The 19123-nt window shown below is 41.2% G+C and overlaps 1 protein-coding gene across 6 annotated transcripts in view; it reads right to left on the minus strand.

The window, feature by feature from the left end:
* fynb (FYN proto-oncogene, Src family tyrosine kinase b) overlaps positions 1-19123 on the minus strand; it is a 90307-nt gene that overhangs the window by 14368 nt on the left and 56816 nt on the right. For 4 of the 6 annotated variants that reach the window (XM_044168492.1, XM_044168490.1, XM_044168491.1 and 1 more), the window contains 5 exons: positions 18569-18665; positions 11483-11581; positions 8849-8952; positions 7997-8146; positions 888-1052 (listed from right to left, as the gene is read on the minus strand). In XM_044168492.1, coding sequence (XP_044024427.1) covers positions 888-1052; positions 7997-8146; positions 8849-8952; positions 11483-11581; positions 18569-18665 — 615 coding nt within the window. Of the gene's footprint in view, positions 1-392; positions 549-887; positions 1053-7996; positions 8147-8848; positions 8953-11482; positions 11582-18568; positions 18666-19123 lie in introns of all 6 variants that reach the window. The other 2 variants (XM_044168496.1, XM_044168493.1) reach the window with 2 other exon arrangements.

Here is a 19123-nt window from a genome sequence, read left to right on the forward strand (position 1 = left end):
TTTTTATTATTTTATTCCATTATGGTTATTTATTCATATTGTCTTAAACATTTATTTAATAGTGACCATTTTGGAGTTCCATACTGCAGAGCATACGCAATAAATTACTGGAAATAAAGTTGAAAGTAGAAATGTGTTTTTATGAATAGGAACTGATTTTCAAAGTCTTTTTTTTATGGTTTATGTGTTACAAAACAAACACAAAAATCATGTGGGAATGCTGGAGAGGGATAAGCATTTATCTAGCATTTTATCTTCCATTAGCAAACAAAATTCCAAATTGTTTATTGGCACATTTAAGAGTGCATGGAAAAGGATAACTGAAAATCTTCACATTTATTTCCAGGGTGGCCCAAGGTGAACAGGGTACTTTTTTGGTTGGATTTCCTTACCGTAAAACACATCAGCAAAACATCCCGTCCCCAGCTTAACTTCCAACTCAAGTGCGTCTCTGCTGATCTCCCAGGCATCATGACTCAAGCCCACAGTGTCAGGGATGTAGTTCACACACACGCCCGTTAAATTAAAGCACAAACCATCCGCACTCTCTACATTGGGAGGGAAGGCAAGGCATAGGATTAACTACCGGGGAGAGGAACATGCAGTGAGGGACATGGAAGGGAGCCATCTTTAGACTGTGAGAGCAGAGTCTCCTGACACATTGGATGTTTTTCCAGAGGATTTTCAGAGGGAGGGGTCAAAAATTACAAGTATTTCCCTGGCAAAAGCCCCAAACTGAGAATTATCAAAATTTCCTGCCCCATTTTCTCATTTGTTCCCCACCCTTCCAGGCCAGATTATTTGCTTATATTTTGGAGTCAGTCTCTGCTGGCTCAGTGTGGCCCCTTCCATGTAGCCTCTTCTTCCGGAGGCGACTGGATCCGTACCCATCCAGACCTCCCCAAACTGCCCGTTCCCAAGACGCTTGATGAGCTGCAGCGACTCCCGCGGGATCTCCCATACATCTTTGGTTTTGACGGAGAGGTCGGCGAGGCGGGGCATCCCTTTGTGGCAGGGAACCACCAAGCGACAGCAGAGCCCGGCAGCTCGGTCTGCACATGCCCCACAGCGTTGCACAAATAAGAGCATGAAGAGAGGTGTACAGAGAGTTAGCAGAGCATTGAGCAGGAGAGGGGAAAGCCTCAAAGCAACACAACAACTAGAAATAAAGACAACATAGAGCAGAGTAAACATGAAAGCTGAAAATCACTTCCTTGCTGTACACTTCCTGGATGGCACACAGGCTGCTTCCAGGTCAGGGGATCCAGCAGTTATCAGTCTAATGTGCTCTCCATGATCCTAACTGATCATCAAAGCAACCAGGTCATACGCATCTCAGCACAAATAAAACACTACTAGGAATTTATCTACAGGAGCCAGTGAGACAGAGCTGTTGTTACAGTCCTAACACCTTACAACTCCACTGATTTCACACATCAACATCAGTCTTCTAGTCATGGAAAGCACTACTCAGCACGCGGAAACAGTTGTACAATGTCGTCTGTGGCTCTGGAGAAGCTTTGTCAAGTCACCAAGGTTATTTTGGCTTGGGCCTGGAATCTGCAAATCTTTAATGGCAAGCCTGCGTTACATGGCATGGAGTTTAAAAAATATGGGCATTTATTAGACAGGGAGGCATTACAGAGTTGCATTATGGGACGTGTAGGATCCAATATTTTTGGATCATAGACCCATACTAAGTCACAATATCTGAGCTTCTTCTGCACAGATTTTGTCTTGCAAGCCCCTCGGCATTATTGATAGTCTAATAAATCAGTACTTTAATAATAATATAATATTAATAATAAGTAATTTAATAATATTATTTTCAGGAACAATTGCACTGTAAAATTAATAGAGTCAAACAAAAATTATTAGAGATTTACAAAGAACAATGGAAGGAGGATATTTGGAATAAGCCAAAGCTTAGACATTATACCCATATCAAAAAATCTATTTCCCTTCAATTCCTAAGATTCTCTTTGCTTTAGAGTCATCATTAGTGTCCTGATGAGGTACTGTGTGTTTGGAGAGATGTGGCGAGAAATTACATGCCGGCTAAAACAGATTACTCTGTATCCATCATTAATATATATATATATATATAATCTGAATCTACTGAAATGTTCTCTTTGAATTTGTGGATCTGTATATTATGCTTTGCCATGTGGTCATTTTGGTTGTTGTTATTGTCCAGCATCTTGTAAGGCCATACAGGCTGGGCACTTTTTATTGCTGGATACTTAAATAAACTAATATAGCTAGATGTAGCTTCACAGTTATGTTTTAGGAATAAGTGGTAGTAAAATGTTATTTAGGACATGATTTATGATGTATCTTTAAGGATCTTTGTTGCCCCATCTTGCTGAGTGAATACACAGTAAAAGTATCTCATGTTGCTGCAAAAGCTGGAGTACCAAAGCAGCAAGTATGGGTGCAGGTCATAGAAAAAGTATGGGCTCTATGTTGTGGCTCACATTGGCTAATGGCATCTATGACACGCATACACTTTACGATAATGATTATAATTTATGTAAAGAGATAGCTCCGGCCGTCAGTCACTCATCTGGGAAATGCACATCTACAATTGTTCAGAATAAAGACGCAGCACAGGGACTTTATGTACCATGAAAAGCATAACGACCATGCTTGTTTAGGCAACAGAGTGGTACTCCAGTGGCTTCCATTTCGATCCTCTCTATTGGCTGTGTGTGGTGGTCACTTTAGCTGATGACACCATGTCGTCTCTGTCATGAAATCAAACATCTCTTGCTTTTACTCTGGAGGAAGCTCTCATGTTTGCCTGAATTGATTAAGCCAAGGGAATAGGGCAGAGTTTCCATTGGTACTTCCATGCTGATATCTAGAGTGCCCCCCCCGCCCAATACTGCTGGGACTAAGTGACCCCCCTTCTTCCCCACTGGCAGTGATAAGGCCCTATGTTGTTTGCACAGGGCAGTAAAGACGAGATAAAGGCCAGCGTTTCACCCGTGGGAGTGTTCAAACTGCAACACGGCCATCAAAGCCCATCTGGACCTCCTGCCTGCTGCCTCAGCTGCTCCACCCAGACATCAATACAGCTCTATGTTCACTCTGCTGGCTGTCATAAAACCTGTCAATATGAGGACCATATCCACACAACACGTATCAAAACAGCCAGTGTTTCCGAGAAAGGCGTGGCAGGCTCAAAGGATTAATTTTGTGCTTTGATCAGAGTTAATAAGTTCAATCCATTACTCCCCGATGAAAACTTTTATTTTAAAGGAAAAATCTGTCAGCGTTCAATCTTTGTGTTGCTGCTACAGTCAGAGCAATTAATTCAACTTGTTACGACAATTTGGTCTGACATTCAGTTTTGGTTTCCTCATAAAAAACATTTCAGGGTGCTCCAGTAGCTCACCTGGTAGAACGTGTAGCATTTATCAAGGCTGCGTCCTTACCGCAGCGGCCCGGGTTCGAATCCAGCCCGGGCCCTTTGCTGTATGTCATCCCCCCCTCTCTCCCCTGTCTCTCTCTACTGTCACTATTAAATAAAGCAGGAATGCCGGAAAAAAAAACAAACCCATTTTATCAGTGAATCAAAGTCACTATGACAAATTATGAGATCGTTCTGTAATCAATAACAAAACTTGAGCAAGTTTGGCGTTGCCAAGTTGTAGTTTAAAAAAGGCCCTGATCCAGCCTGGGGACAATGAATGAATGGGCTGAAAGCAACACATAGACTGCACCAGTTTTCACTAGAATTGTCTCATGTTCCTACAAACAAAAACTTATAAACAAAAGCTATAAGAATATTTTGAAAGATGCTATAATCACATTTACAGTGGCTTTAAAGCATGACTATGCAACTTTTGTTGAACAGCGGCCGCTGTGGCCACAAGTAGCAATTACAGGACATTGGCTCATTGAATTTCCCTTCGTTTCCTTATATTCTCTTAGGTCAGTTGCTTTAAAGACATCACCATTAGACCTGAGTGTCAGTAAGTGGAAGCAGGAAATAACAAATACGTCTTCTGATTAGGTACTGTGCCTTTATGTCTTGTACTATCCAATTTTGTAATAACACCATTGAAATGTTTATCTGTAAATTGTTAAAACATTGTGTAACTATGGAAGCCCATTTCTGCCAAGAAAAAAAAACAAAAAACAAAATGTTAGGAATGACAAAAATATAAACACTCATGGTATTCTAAATTATCAGATACTAAATCCAAATTATGATAGTAAGCAAGTCAAAATTGTGACTTGCTAATGCTTAACATTCAGTATCTCAGAATTTTGACTTAGTATCTCATAAAGACTTACTTAGTCAATATTGGTAGATTTATTAGATAATAAGTCAACATTTTGGCTTGCTATTACTATCTCAAAAATTTGACTTACTAACTCATAATTTTCACTTACTAAGTCAAAATCATGGGATAGTAAGTCAACATTTTGACCCAATTTTGACTCATTTTAAATTAATATCTCATGATTTTGACGTTTTATTTTTTATGTCTAACTGTTCTAACACATTCAGTGAAGAGTCATAAAGTCGGCAAACTGACTCAGTAATGTAAGCTGAAGATCAATATCTGTCCAAAGTTTGCTAACATTAACATTAGCCATTAGCCGCTGGTCTGCTCATACCAGACCAAGTGGTTATAGCAGTAAAACCTCTGAGTGTGTTGAATTTAGCAAGGCTGCTTAATTGTGCTGCTTGGGCTATCTGTTCTTTCAAACGTCACATAGTCTCACTTTAAATGTGATCAGCATTCAGATTTGCAGGCTACAGTAGCTGATTCTCAAGGCCACATGTGATGTTCCTTTCTCATCCATTCAGTTGCAGAAGAATAGCTACATTATATGATGCCAGATATGCTCTTTAGCTCTTTAAAGACATGAAAAATAGAGGAAAGCATAAAGCAATAAAAACACAAGCCCTGAAAAGAGTGAAGGTTATTTGCAAAGTGTGTTGTCGGCTCCATACATCATCTAGAGGGGTAATAAAATGTAGAGGAACGGTTAATGTGCCATGACACAATCACATACAGAAAATCCATGGTGTTGATTTTAAGGCTTCAACAGCGATGTCAATTAAACATGTCAATGTCCCAATTAGAGTGCGACAAGAAAAATATCCTTTTCTCAGTGAGAGGGAGACAGGATGAGAGTGATAAAACAGAACAAATGTAACACTGAGAACACAGACTCAGATCCTCATTACTCCTAGAAATAGAGTAAGAGAAGAAAATGAGAAAAAACTTAAGAAAGAGATGGGGAGAAAAACACAGACTGCATGAGTACAACCAAGGACAGTAATCTGTCTCATCCTGCAAATCTGATTATGAAATATGTGTGTCAGTGGCACAGATGCGGCGGGCACTCACAGTCAGGAGGAACAAGCTCAACACACACATCTGTATGAGCTCACAGTGATGACAACTGTAACTCTGACACACTAAAGGGGCGATCCCACAGAGACGCACTGCTACAGGCGCAGCCACAAACAGCTGGTGCGCCTGTGGAGCGGGGCTGCGTCTGCTCCTGCTCCGCTGTCCAACAGGTAGCCTATTTACTGGCATAGTAAATTATACTCACCAGAGAGATTCACCTGGCTGCTCAAGCAACAGGAAGAAAGTGGTAAAGTAGTAAAGCCCGCCTCTTGCTTGATTTGATTGGCTGCCTGGGCCAAGTTTGACATTGCAGTGCGACTCCACACCTTGCGCTGAAAAGTTGAGAATATTTGAACTTTTATGCGCGTCTAAAAACTGCTAGAAAAACGCGACGCGGAGCAAGAGAGGCATGCACGGCAGGCAGTTCCATAGGAAAGCAATGGTTTTGCTGGCAACGCATTTCTAGCGGTGCATCTCTGTGTGATCGCCCCTGTACTCCCTCTCTCCTTTTGCTCAATTAGAGTGCTAACAAAGTGCCTTTCTGCTCTAACTATGACATTATGTTTCTTGTTCACTGCTCAGAAGTGATGAATTAAAAAAGAATGTGAATCTAAATAAATACATAAAGGCGCATGTAAGGTAGCAAATGCAACTAATTTGACATACAGTAGCTTTCCATCTCTTTCTATCTGCCTTATGGTAAGTAGCACCTTTTATTCCTGTATGTGAAAATGTGCTGGCAGACCAGATGCAATTATAGTGTAACAGTGTCTGCTTAATGCATTCTGGATCAATTCAAGGAAATGGACATCGGACAGAAGAGAAGACTCTGACATTGCTGTTTGGGCTCGTGCAAATGGGGCCACAGTGTCAATGCTCTGTCTCCATCATAACAAATCTCCCTATGGCAATATCTGTCTGTTTCCCTTTTTAATGGAGAGCGGGCAATTCAATCCTAATATATTTTTACCCTGGGCCATATTGTAGCCAGACCACTGAGAGGCAGCCTTGGTGGATTTCAGGCTAATTTACATACCATATTCTTTCACAGCTGTAGCTTTTAAGCTGCACTAGGCATTAACTTGATGTAAATCACAAATATAGATCACATATTTTGAGTTGGCTTTGCATCAGTGATGCAGCTTATTGAACCAAATTCCACAGAATTTCAGGTATGGTCAACAGTTTAAACATAGGGTAGGTGACGTTGGAGAAGCTAGCATGAGACAGTTAGATTTTGAAAGTACTGGCACTGACGGCCATTGTTAGACTATCGTCAGTACAAAAGTTTTCTGCTCAGTCGAGACTTTCTTGGTTTCCAAGAAATTACTCTTGCAGAATTGGAGTTCTGAGAATTTAGAATTCAGAGTTGCAGCTTTGTAATTTGCCCCAGAAAGTCCGGGTTTACCTCCTGTACTTGGGTCCAGACGAGGCGGCAGGCTACCGGGAACGGACGGCCTGGACAATGAACGGATGGTTAGTGGGTAAATGGCGTCGTGGGTGAGGAGAAGATCCGGAGGAAGGGCGGCCTAACAAACTACTTTTTTGATGAGCTGCCAGGTGTTGGCAGGCTAGCAACGGACACTCTCGGGCGGTCTGACTTCCCTGTGTGTGTCCCTGTGTGTCTTGAAAAGTGCAGCTGCAGGCTACCGGTAAGCTACGCTTTGTCTCATTGAAGTGTTGTGTTGTTGTTTTTTTTCTTTGGACATGTGCTGGACGTGCGCAAGTAGGCGTGGGTGGAGAGAAAAAAAAATGGGAGAATCGCTGATCCTGCTTTTGATTTCAAAGCTCGAAATCGAAAAGTGGTTGCCACTGATAGCATCCAAAGGCCAAGAATTTGTTGTCAATTTCTCAAAATGGTTGTCAATGGCAACTTGGCAACCGTTACTGTAACCGTTAAGTGTCACCTATTTAGTGTCCAACCAACTGTGAAATATGGTCATCAATTCTTGAGTTATGGCCAAAAACGTGTTTTGTGAGGTCACGGTGACCTTGACCTTTGACCACCAAATTCTAATCAGTTCATCCTTGAGTCCAAGTGGACGTTTGTACCAAATTTAAAGAAATTCCCTCAAGGCGTTCCTGAGACATCGCGTTTCACGAGAATGGGACGGATGGACGGACGGAATTACTGACAACCCAAAAACATAATGCCTCTGTGCCTGCGATAATAACGATGATACACATTAAAGTGAACTAGAATACATTAGTTGGAATACGTCCTAAAATTTACCAGAATAAATTCTAAAATTAACCAAAATATGTCCTAAAATTTACTGAAATGAAGCAGAATACAATCATATACACATTCATACAAATTATGCAGAATATTTTAAAATCCTTTAAAGTCCTAAGATGAACCTGATACGTTCTAAATTTACCAAAATATGCCCTAACATTACCCAGAATGTTGTAAAATTACCCAGATTTCGTTATAAAATTGGCCAAAATATGTTGTAAATTTAACCAGAATACATCCTAAAATGAACCAGATTATGTCCTAAAATCAACTGGATCCTAAAATTGACCTCTACAAACAAAAATAGTAGTATTGTATTACATAGAACCAGAATACATCCTAAAATTATCATCTAGATACAAAGTGTTGGTGTTTATACCTGAGTAGTGCTGTACCAGCTGCTGCAGCGTGTCAAACTGAGCCCTGGTGGTGATGTAGTAGCCGCCACTGTCCAGCTTGCGGATCTTATAATGCTTGACATGATCACCTTTCACATCGTCCCAGTCCCGTATGGACAAGGAGAAGGCACCTGGGGGACACACAGTTCAGGGTGAGTTCAGGGTCACTGAACATCAAGAACTTGATCAAAGAATAAGTAAACAAGATTAAGAATCTGACCAAGCACTCAGCGCTCACTTTAAATACTTGACACAAATTTCTAATAAAAAAAAAATATATAGATGCATATACTATATGTGTGTGTGTAGGTATATATGTAAATGTGTGTGTACATATGTATGTACACGTGCGTATGTATGTATGATGGGGTGAGGATGATTATGTAATGAGTAGGATATGGGACAGTATGGTGAAAGAGGGCCTGACCGCTGCTAAGTCCTCTGCTGATGAAAAGTTGCTCCTCGGACCCAATTAAACAGGCCCCCTCCTGTAGGGGTGGGGGCTGTTCAAGAGGGGACCTGACCTGCTACGGGCCTGCAACCTCCTGCGGGTCTGGGGGCGGCTCAAAGCAGGAGAGCCTGGCCCTGGCCTAACCCAGCTGCCCTGTCTCGTCCCAGCTGGACCCCCCCCCCCCCTTCCTGTCCGTCTTGAATTTTATTTGTATGTAGTAATTTTTCCCCACTTTCTTCTCCTCTCTCTTTTCTGCTTTTCTGATGAGAATGTTTTTTTTCTCACAGTTAGTGAATCTGTCATGGCATACAACGCACACACACACACACACACACACACACTAAGGGTCATGGAAGTTGACAGTGTGTGTTTGTGGTTTCACCCTTTGTGGTTTCACTCTCCCGGATGAGATAGGTTCCTCGAGGGTTGCCAGTGGACAGCAGCTGCCTCTCTGCATCCTTACGGCCCAGTTTACCAAAGTACCAGCTGCAATTACAGCAGAAAACACGTTAACTCAAACAGCAGATTTAGGGCGGGTTCATACATAAAGGTCCTGTCCCTGAATCGAACCAACGTGAGGATGATACATTGTTTCAATTTTCAAACTGGTCTGGTTTGCGTTCACAAAGGCAAAACTCAAATGGTCCAGAAACTGTAAACCAAAGCCATGTGGTGGACGTTCGATTATTCGTCATACAGTAAAAAGACAACAAACCCCTCCAAATTTCTACCTGGATATCGTACATCACGGAGCACCGTCGGTTCTGTTCATGTTGATCTGGAGCGCAGCTCAGCAGACTTTAGAGGACCACGCATATGAACGGCTTGTAAAACAGCAGATATTAAATCATTTAATAATACAGGCATTTCGAGGAAGACGCTCTGCCATCAGACGGCCTTATCACAGAAGACGGCTGCTTCTGAGATCCAAGTGGACCAGTGAGGTAAGTGGGCCACAATTGCAAACATGCAAAAATCGCAAAGTTTTGTCATTTTGGTAGCAAATGCGCTACTAGTTCACCAGTCACCAAAACAGGAAGCGACAACTTTTTTTAACCAATAAAATGACACATACAATGGTAAGCTTCCTGTGATTGGTTCGAATTGTGTTCACACCAGAAATGAACCGCTCCAGAGTTCACTTGACAGCCGTCTGAGACCACCCCTTCGAGGCGGACCAGAGAGCGGTGTGCAGCATAGCCTAAAAATATCGAGATATTATTTATAAGCCACACCGCCCAGCCCTAATGCATTAGGCAAGTTTATTACACTTCCATGGTTTCTGAAGGTCATTCTGAGCCTGGCTGGATGCTCTTGCAAAAATAACATATTAATACAACTTTTGGTGGCTTTCGAGACCTAATGGTTCAATCTTTGACAATTCCAAGAGTCATCGTCTCATTTGCCTTAGTTTTACAGCTGTTTCTTTTGTAATAAATGTATATGGAAAAAGGTTTTTGTTGATTGCAGGGTGTTACCTCAAGTTCCGACATTTGCCAGAGAATGTAGTCTGGATATTGTTGGTGCCCTGAAGATAAATCCTAATATTGACCTCCTGATTTTTCCTCTAATGATCTAGTGATAAGGCCAAAATTTCCACTTGGCAAGAAATACATGTATGCACAAATACTCAAGATATAATAAAATGCATTGGGTAGACTGCTGTGACCTTTACTGACCACATTTGTACTTCCCAGATGATAAATCATTTTCATTCTGGACACTCATTTCTCCATTTCTTCAGTGGCATATTCAGGACAAAATTGACTTTTTAAGCCCCATGATGGCTATGGGTCTAAGACTAGCAAAATTGTCAGTAGGTTGTTCATTCTGTCCAACACTTAATAATCATAATGTGGGATGTAAGTAGCACTGAAGCCACTGGGGACTGCTAGTGGGGCGTTACAGTTTTAGTTTTGTTGTAAATAAGTCAGGCCTTTTGGTTTGTATATTAGCATTTTGACTCTATCCCAGCAGCTAGCCTGTCATATGGACTGTGACTAGTTCAAGGCCTGCTGCTTTTGTCCCTGCAGATCTGTGCATTGATTGTTTAGTCACAGTCTCTTAACCTGGAAAAAATACTCTTTTCTACTTTTAATTCATAGCAAGGGCAGTAGAATCCTCCAATAACGATTACTTGTTTACCAGCATGTTTCTCATGAAACTGCAACCAAAAACAATGGTCAACAGTAAGATAGAGGTAAAAGTTAAACTTTTTTAACATCTCTTGAAAACATTTTCAAAGTGGTATTCACATAGACTGAAACTACACTGAGAGAAGGAAAAAAGACAGAGGAAAGGTGAGCAGTACGACACCAAAGTGTGTATTTCACAGAGGTCGATCTGTGTCGATAAGCGGAGCTGCACCCTCTCTTTTTTCAGTCCCAGCATGCTGCAGTGGGCTCACAGTGAACTGAATGAATCTTTATTCAGAAACCTTAATCTGACTACAGAGTCTGGGTCGGGACAGGTGGTTCAGGTCTGTGGCAGCAGTTGATGCTACACACACAGACAAATCCACACGCAGGATGAGTAAGATTGAAATAATATTTCTTTATTCCTTTCCATTCATCATATGTCAGAGTGGAACTTAATGGTTTAGGAGTGCATACATTTTCCTGCTAAAAATGCACTGTAAGCACTCAATGAACCGTACAAGTAAAAAAATCCCCTACTTGGATATATTTACATTTCACCCACAGTCCGGCTGGCATTCCAAATTCTAAATTCCTTCTCTTTATAGTGTCACATAAATGTCGTTTTATCAGGCCAGGGAAAGTAAAAACCAGGAAGGTTAAATCTGCACACGTGCGGCTGTCAGTCTGCAGCCTTGCGTCCACTAATCTCGAGTTACTTCAGAGCACATTTTAGATGAAAGTCACTAGTGTGACCAGTGTACTGTGGGTCTCTGAGGAGCGCACACACACACACACACACACACACACACACACACACACACACACACACACACACACACACACACACACACACACACACACACACACAGACTACTTACTCCTCAGCCTGGATGGAGTCCACCGGAGCCACGTAATTACTGGGAATGTAGCCGCTGCCACCGGTGGTGAGCGAGCGAGCATCCCACCAGTCCCCTTCACTGACAGAGAGAGAGAGGATTGGGAGAAAGGGAAAAGAGGAGAAACGGAAGAAGCACATTAATACACTTTATTTCACATGAGCTGACATGCTCTGTGCCACTGAACACATCAAAGTACAGCTCGAGTTTGACTTGCTACCTAATACTGTAATGTGAAAAACATATAGGATTAAGTGAGTCTGTAGAGAGCAAAGCAGAGGGCAACATGTAGCATGCATGCATGAAAGTGCCTTCTGTTCTTGCCCCTAAACTGTGGAACTCACTCTGGATATTAGAACCTCTCTCGGTATTTTTAAAAAGGAAATTAAAGACTTTAGATGTTTTTAATCTGGCTATTCATGTGGAGTAAAGTACATTACATTATTATTAGTACATTATTTATATCCTTGGTGTTTACTAAATTTTATATATTGACTTTTAACACTTTTTTGGTTTCAGTGTTGTAAATTTTAGTCTTACAAAATGTTTTTTCTTTGTTGTTTGTTTGTGTTGTAGTTTCTGGGCTACTGTAGAAACATGGCGGCCTCCGTGGAAGGCGACCAGCTCCCATATAGATAAAAACTGCTTATTCTAAGGTAATGAAAACACAGCGATTCTTATTTTTAGGTGATTATAAACTAATGAAAACATACTTAAACATAAACATAAAACATAAATATAGCTGAACTGCATTCTTGGCACTGTTATTTCAGCTTCTGCACTCAATTGCTGACGTGTGACGTTAGTGACACATGAATTGAAGTTCATCCGCTTTTAAAAAGGGTGTCTGCTAAATGTCTAGAAAGTGGAAAAAGGGCAGAGGAGGAGAAGTTCCTTAAAGACCTGTTAGCCTGGACGCCCACACAGCCATTAGTGTCTTTCTCTGATGTCCTCTGTGCATCTCTTCCTCACTAACCACCAGCTCTCTTTTGGCCCATCCATCCCTCACTGCATCCCTCAAACGCTTTCATCTGTCCATTCACTCAGCTACTTATCTTCCTCCCTACCTAACATTTCTCATATTTCATCTTTTCTTCCTTTCATATTCCCACTTTCTGACACTCTTTGAGTTCAAAAAGTCACACCTCCTCCTTCCTCATATCTTATCATTTTAAAAGCTGAGATTCAGTTTATTTGGCCACCTTCATTGAGGTACTTGGACTGTTTGAGTTACATCACAAACAATAGCACGAGAAACTGAACTTTCACAACTTTAAAATACATGGAAATTCATTATCTGCCACAATATTGATTTTTGACAATCTTTTGAAAGGAAAAGGGTAACGTAATGTGGCACTACAAGTCCCCAGACTGGACAGTTTGATGACTGACTTTTTGTGAAGTCCTATATGAGGTGACCACTAAAATGGCAAGTGACTGACAATCTCTCCAGCTTAGAGGAGAAATCAATCACAAAACACTTTCAGCCTGATATGTTATTTGGTCTTTATTTTGCTCCTGTCAATAACAGGTGACAAATGAAATTAAAACCAACTTAAAGTGTCTCAGTAAAGTGTTAGTCTATCATGAGGCTCCAGAACAGCTTCAGTGCTCCTTGGCATAGACGCCCACGTCTCTAGAACTCTACTGGAGAGATGAATACCAATCACATACTTCCTGTATGGAAGTAGCTGCATTTAATATGTTTCACCGCTGATTTATTAAGGTTTTTCCTTTAACTTGTCGCCCACCTGTGGTTTGAGAGCAGATCAAATTTAAACATGGACAGCAAAGAGCAGGTTTTGGTGTCAGTCCCTCAGAATCAGAGTCAGGGCTTCCCTCTCTTTGTGGAGGAGGTGCTCAACAGTCATACAGGTAGAACTCCATTGCAGAAGAGGCACACCCACAGATGCCCCTAGTAGATCATGATGCACTATTGAAAACACATCAATAAGCCACACTGTTGCACTTGGTGACATTCCTTCATTACTGTGAACACACACACACACACACACACACACACACACACTGTAGTTTATTATGACTTGATCCCACAAACACTAGTCAAGTGGTTCCATTCAAATTTAGCAAACATTTTAAACAAATGTCTAAGTCTCCAGTCCAGAGATGGATGCCATTAAACCATTGCAGAAGAAGAGGGCACGACGAATAAATTAAAAGACTTCCAGTTGAATCTCAATGTAACTAACACATTCTTGGTTGTGATCTTTTCATGGGATTTGTTGACAAGCAGAAAAATACAGATAACATAGTATAATTCAACTAAAGTAGAGGTGGATATGGCAGTAGACAATCTGAGGGTGGAGTTTTCTAAGTTGTTACTAACATCCATTTATTTTTTTAGTACACGCTTACAGACACTCCCCTCATTTATCTGTACGTCTCCACCATTTTCCTTCCTCTCTTCTCCTCGCCTTCTCTCTTCATTCCTTCACTCTCTTCTTCACACACGTCAATATCTGGCTGCCTTAAGGGACAGCTAGCAGTAGTGGTTTCACCATTATCATTACCAATGCTTTCACATGAAAGCACAAACACACACGTACATTTCCTTTCCCCATCCCGGTGCTTTGATAATGTCTCTCTGACACACTGAACCACTGTTTCTGTCACATCGCTCACACACCGGGAGGGAATGCCTTTCGGTGAGTGTTTGTGTTTGTTAAAGGGATGCTAAAGACAGAGAAAGAGACAGAGAGAGAACAGAGTGAAGGGAGGGGGAGGAGAGGAGAGGCGTTGTTGGTCCTTCATTTATGCTGAATAAAGCCATGATGGGGGATCTCCTGAGGACGACATCGCAGGTAGAAATGGGCCTGCTTCCCTTTGTTCACAGAGAATCCCTCAGGAGAGAGGGGAGGGAGGGAGGGAGGGGGAAAGGTGGAGTTTCAACAATCTGCCTTCTGAGAGAGAAAAGTATGCAGGGCCGAGAGAATGTGTTAGTGCGGTGTAAGATGTGTCGGTACGTGTGTTTGTGTGTTGTCGGAGAGACATAAACAGACGGGGCGGGGTGGGCCCCAGTCTGTCCCGCTGCCTCTTTTGTCTCCAGAAACAAACCCCCTAAACCAACTCTGCTCTGCCACAAAAAACAGAAAACAACAAGAGTAAACAAAGAACCTCCCACCTGTCTCCAAATGGATTCAAATCCTCTCTCCCCATGGTGACTGCTGATGAGAGAATAATTAAACACAGGTCTGTGTTGACAGAGGAGTCATTCACAACACAACAGTGTGCTTATTCATAGCCTGCAGGCGAATCAGAACAATACTAATGTAATGAAGTTACAGCGTAGACTTGTAGAATTCTGTAAAAACTGGCGCTACTTCCTGATTATGTCTGATGAAGCTTCACAATAACACACTCACAGTGGATTTTAAAAAGCCTGAGCTGAATTCAGTTCCTTATAAACGTTCAGGTATGGAGGCCTGTTTCTTCGAGGATGCCATCACAAAACAAAAAGGGAAAACAGTGCCTTTTGTCAGCTGAGGCGCTGGTGCTGGGACCTCTGGTGGCCCTGTTTCACGTGAGCCCCGCCTGGTCGGGCATCTGTCAGTCACTTCCTGCCAGCTCTGACGGGCTGAAGCAGATGAGGATTTTAGGCTTTTACTGCTTTTGTCCAGCAGGGGTCAGTGTGGCTGGCTGGAAGAAGCCCAGTCCATATTTAAGGCTGGTTGAAGCAGTGAGGCGTGGGTGGACGGAAGGAGGTGGAGAGGAGAGGAGAGGAGAGAGGAAGGAGGGGAGACGTGGTGAAGATGCAGCTCTGTCTGGCCCCTGCTGAGGAGGAGGAGAGAGACAGGAGGAAGAGGAGGGAGTCTAGGCTGTAATGACGGTGTCTTCCTGCTCTGGCCGAGGCCCAGCAGGGACTGAGGTGTGTGGTGGAATGTGTGCAAGACGCTGGCTGGGACAGGATGCATCTGGGTGTGGTGAGGAGGAAGACTGGCCTTGCGGGGCCAAAGGCTGAGGTGATAAGGCAGCCATGTACAGTAGAGTTGTCATAATTCATCAAAAGCTGGCTTATATGGCATAAGCATTAACATTATATATTTGAGACACTGCATGTTTGTGTGAAAGCTTAGTTGGTGCCTGTTTAGAGGAATGCATCAATAAATCCACTAATCCAAACACCAGTGCTGCGTTAACTAGCATTATTCTGACTAATATCAGAACTACATGTAATAGGGTCAAAGACGAGACGTGTCCACTTTCTGTCCCGGGGTATGTTTTGTTAACACTTAGCCAAGGGTGTGATTTCCACTTAGTGCTTTCTTTTGCCCTGGATTTCTCCTCTCAGGCTACATACAGGCTGCCCTACAGAACCGGGGCCGTAGTCTGGATTTTAGAAATACTGAGCTCATGAGTCCCCAAAACGGCCCGCAGACACCAAAAAGATACAGGTCTGTAACTTCCTAATAATTTCCTATGAAGTTTCCTGGACAGAACTAGGTACTAGAAATTATATTTATTATTGGAAATTTTATTCTTCATATGTTTAATTGTACATTTGACTCCCTATGTTATGCTAAATTGGAATTAATTACAATTTATTGCTGCATACCAATTGACTCACTTTCTCCACTCTCCCTGTAATTCAAAATTACATTGTTTTTCACAGGAAACTTCTTGGACATTATTTTGACATTATTGGATATTCAAAATAAACATTACACATTTTTTCATTATTTAGATTTTTAACTGTTAAATTATATTTTCTTAAAATTTTATTTCCCAACATGAATGTCTAAATGCTGTTTCAAAGCTTCTCCACACTGCAAGGAATTTAATTCTGGTGGGGAAATACTGGATCCTTTATTTTTGTTTGCCAAAAAGTAAAAAAATAAAAGAAAAGTAAGAAATTTAAATATATTGAATCTGAAAATACTGGAATCTGCCTATAACATATCCACCATGTGATGATATTTTCATTTGAAGGACGTAACTCCTCCCAGGTTGTCTAAACTCCCAAATCCCCAGACCTAAACCCCTAAAAAAAACTACTTTACAGCCCCTGCATGTTTTTTTGGAAATAAATAATTTTATCTATATTTTAACTTTTGACAGTTGTCAATGTGTCATTAGAATATTCTCCGTAAAATATGCTAGAATTGAACCATAACCAAAGATAAGATAAAGGCGGGGATCTTTTTTCGTTAACATGCAAAAACAACATTATCTATCATCACGTATCAGGCTTGTATCAGTGAAACTAAATATGATTGTGAGTATTGTAAGCAGTTTACATGATACAGGATTTTAAAATTATTTTGTTAGACTGCATTTTGGACTGGTCGGATTAATGTCGATATTTAGTGGAATGATCTAAAGTAGATTTTTAAAATCCCAAGATTGATCTTTGCATTTGTAGCTTGTGGTTACTATTTTATTATATATACTATTTTTGTATCTTATACTGTAACATGGAAATGGGTTTACAGTTTAGCCTATAATTTGCGCAAGCAATTTTACATGGGGAATAAAAGGAAATGTATGTTAACAGTATAAATTCAGAAAGTCGTATTTATGCAATGTTGGTAATCGTAAAGGACCGGTGGTCCTGGATCAGTGGTTTTGTATGTTTTAGCTCATTTAGTACAATCATGTCTACTTTGCATCACAGGTTGTCATTTTGCAAAGCATGCTGTTGTGTTTTAAAAATTACACGAAACCCTTTTCACCATTTCAGTCAGCCATTGGCTTCTACTGATTTCCTGAAATAAAAAGTAGACTCTTAAAACTTGCTTGACTTATTTAATCCATCACAGTAAACATCAAGTCTACATTAAGATTTTTCAAATCAGTCTGCACTTAAACTGCATTATCAAGCACCAATAATGCAGACTAGATGTTCACTGTGAAGGATTATACAACTCAAGCAAGTTTCAAAAGCCTAATTATCTGGATCAAAAAAAAAAAAATAAACAATCGAAAACAAATCGAAATTCTAAAACAGTTTAGAAAGCATTTTAAAATGGTCAGCAAAAATATAAAGTATACATGATCAAAATGTGCAGTTAAAATACTGCAAACACAGTGGTATGCTGGATGTTGATATAAATAGCATTCTCATGGTTTCAGTTTTGTTTCACTTGAGGAACCAAAAGAAAAAGACTTCATTGGAAACTAAACCTAGGCCTTCCACTTAGTTATCCAGAATTCACGGTAATAATAGGTCTGCTATTTAATGCTGTGTCATTCCACTGGCTGTGTGTTCACAGAAATCAGACCTAGCAGTGTAGTGACGACTACATACAGGTAATCATCTTAATTAGAAAACACAGTAAACCTGCCGTGCCTCTGCTGTACTGTACAGTACATACACTGAGCTGCCTAATTACAATGAAATCTAACGAAGAATAGGGTCAGAGGACAGACCCAGCAGTCTCCCCGCCTCGCTGCACCACTGCAGAAACCCAAACAAACAGAGAGGCAGCTGAGGGTCACTCCAGCAGGCTGAGACACAGCCTCATGCAGACAGAAAGAAAACGAAAACGATATGCAAGCCGAGGCCAGGATGGTTAAACAGCTGGCAGATGATCGTGCACATACATAAGCAAGTGTAACAGGGCACTTCCTGTCCAAGCTCAGAGCGAATACTTGAAGGAACACCACACTCATCACTGCTGGCTGGAGACCCTGCTCCACCCTGTGTAAACCTTAAATAAACTGTTTACTGCTGATTGCCATATTGCATGTTCAAGCCACCACTTTGACCTCATTTGAAATGTTTTGCACCCTTTAATATTGTACCCGATATAAAGTTGCTGCCAATTCTGGCCATCTCAACAATTATCATTGGATCGAAGCCTTTTTTTCCATGATTTGTATAATTTTATACTTCCACAAACTTAAGTAAAGCAGACCTATTTTGGGCTCTAGCTTGCTTCAGATTATGAAACCAAAACACTTCTTGTCCATGTACAAGCTGCCACTTTTACCTCAGCTGAAAAGCGACGCCCTGTCTGCTCCCCTCCCAGCAGCACCATCCCCTTTAAGACGGCGATAAAATGGGAAACTTGCATTCCTCCCAATCGCAGGCAGCTGTTAGCAACTTACGTGCTGTTGATAATCTGGAACCTTTCTCCTTTCCTGAAGCTGAGGTCGTCTTCTGTCCGTGCCTCATAGTCATAAAGTGCTACAAAGAGGGTGACTCCTGCAGGAGGGATAAAAACACAGTGTCAGCACTCGGCAGATTAGCAAGAGAAAATGGAGCTCAGAATCATGTTTAACTGATGATGCGCTGGCAGCTGCAGCACACTGAGTAAATATGGACCAGTCTGTGGTTTGAATGTAAGTCAGTCATGAATTTAATGGGAACTTGTCAAATTTAAAGGTGATAAATGATGATCAAATTGAATAGAAACAGGCCACCCAGGAAGCAAAGGATACTTCAAAGGTGTTTTCCAATAATGAAACTATGTAATGTTTCTGCATGAGACACTTTCTCTGTTGGGGTTATTATTTCTATTGGTATTAGTTATTATTTACTATTGTTATTATTTATTGTTATCATTATATAGCAATGTCGGTTCGTTCCACTAATTTGGTCCAGACTGAAATATCTTGACAACTATTGGATGGATTTCAATTCAGATTTGGTACAGATATTCA

This window comes from Siniperca chuatsi, linkage group LG16 (assembly GCF_020085105.1).
Source record: "Siniperca chuatsi isolate FFG_IHB_CAS linkage group LG16, ASM2008510v1, whole genome shotgun sequence".
Lineage (NCBI taxonomy): Eukaryota > Metazoa > Chordata > Actinopteri > Centrarchiformes > Sinipercidae > Siniperca > Siniperca chuatsi.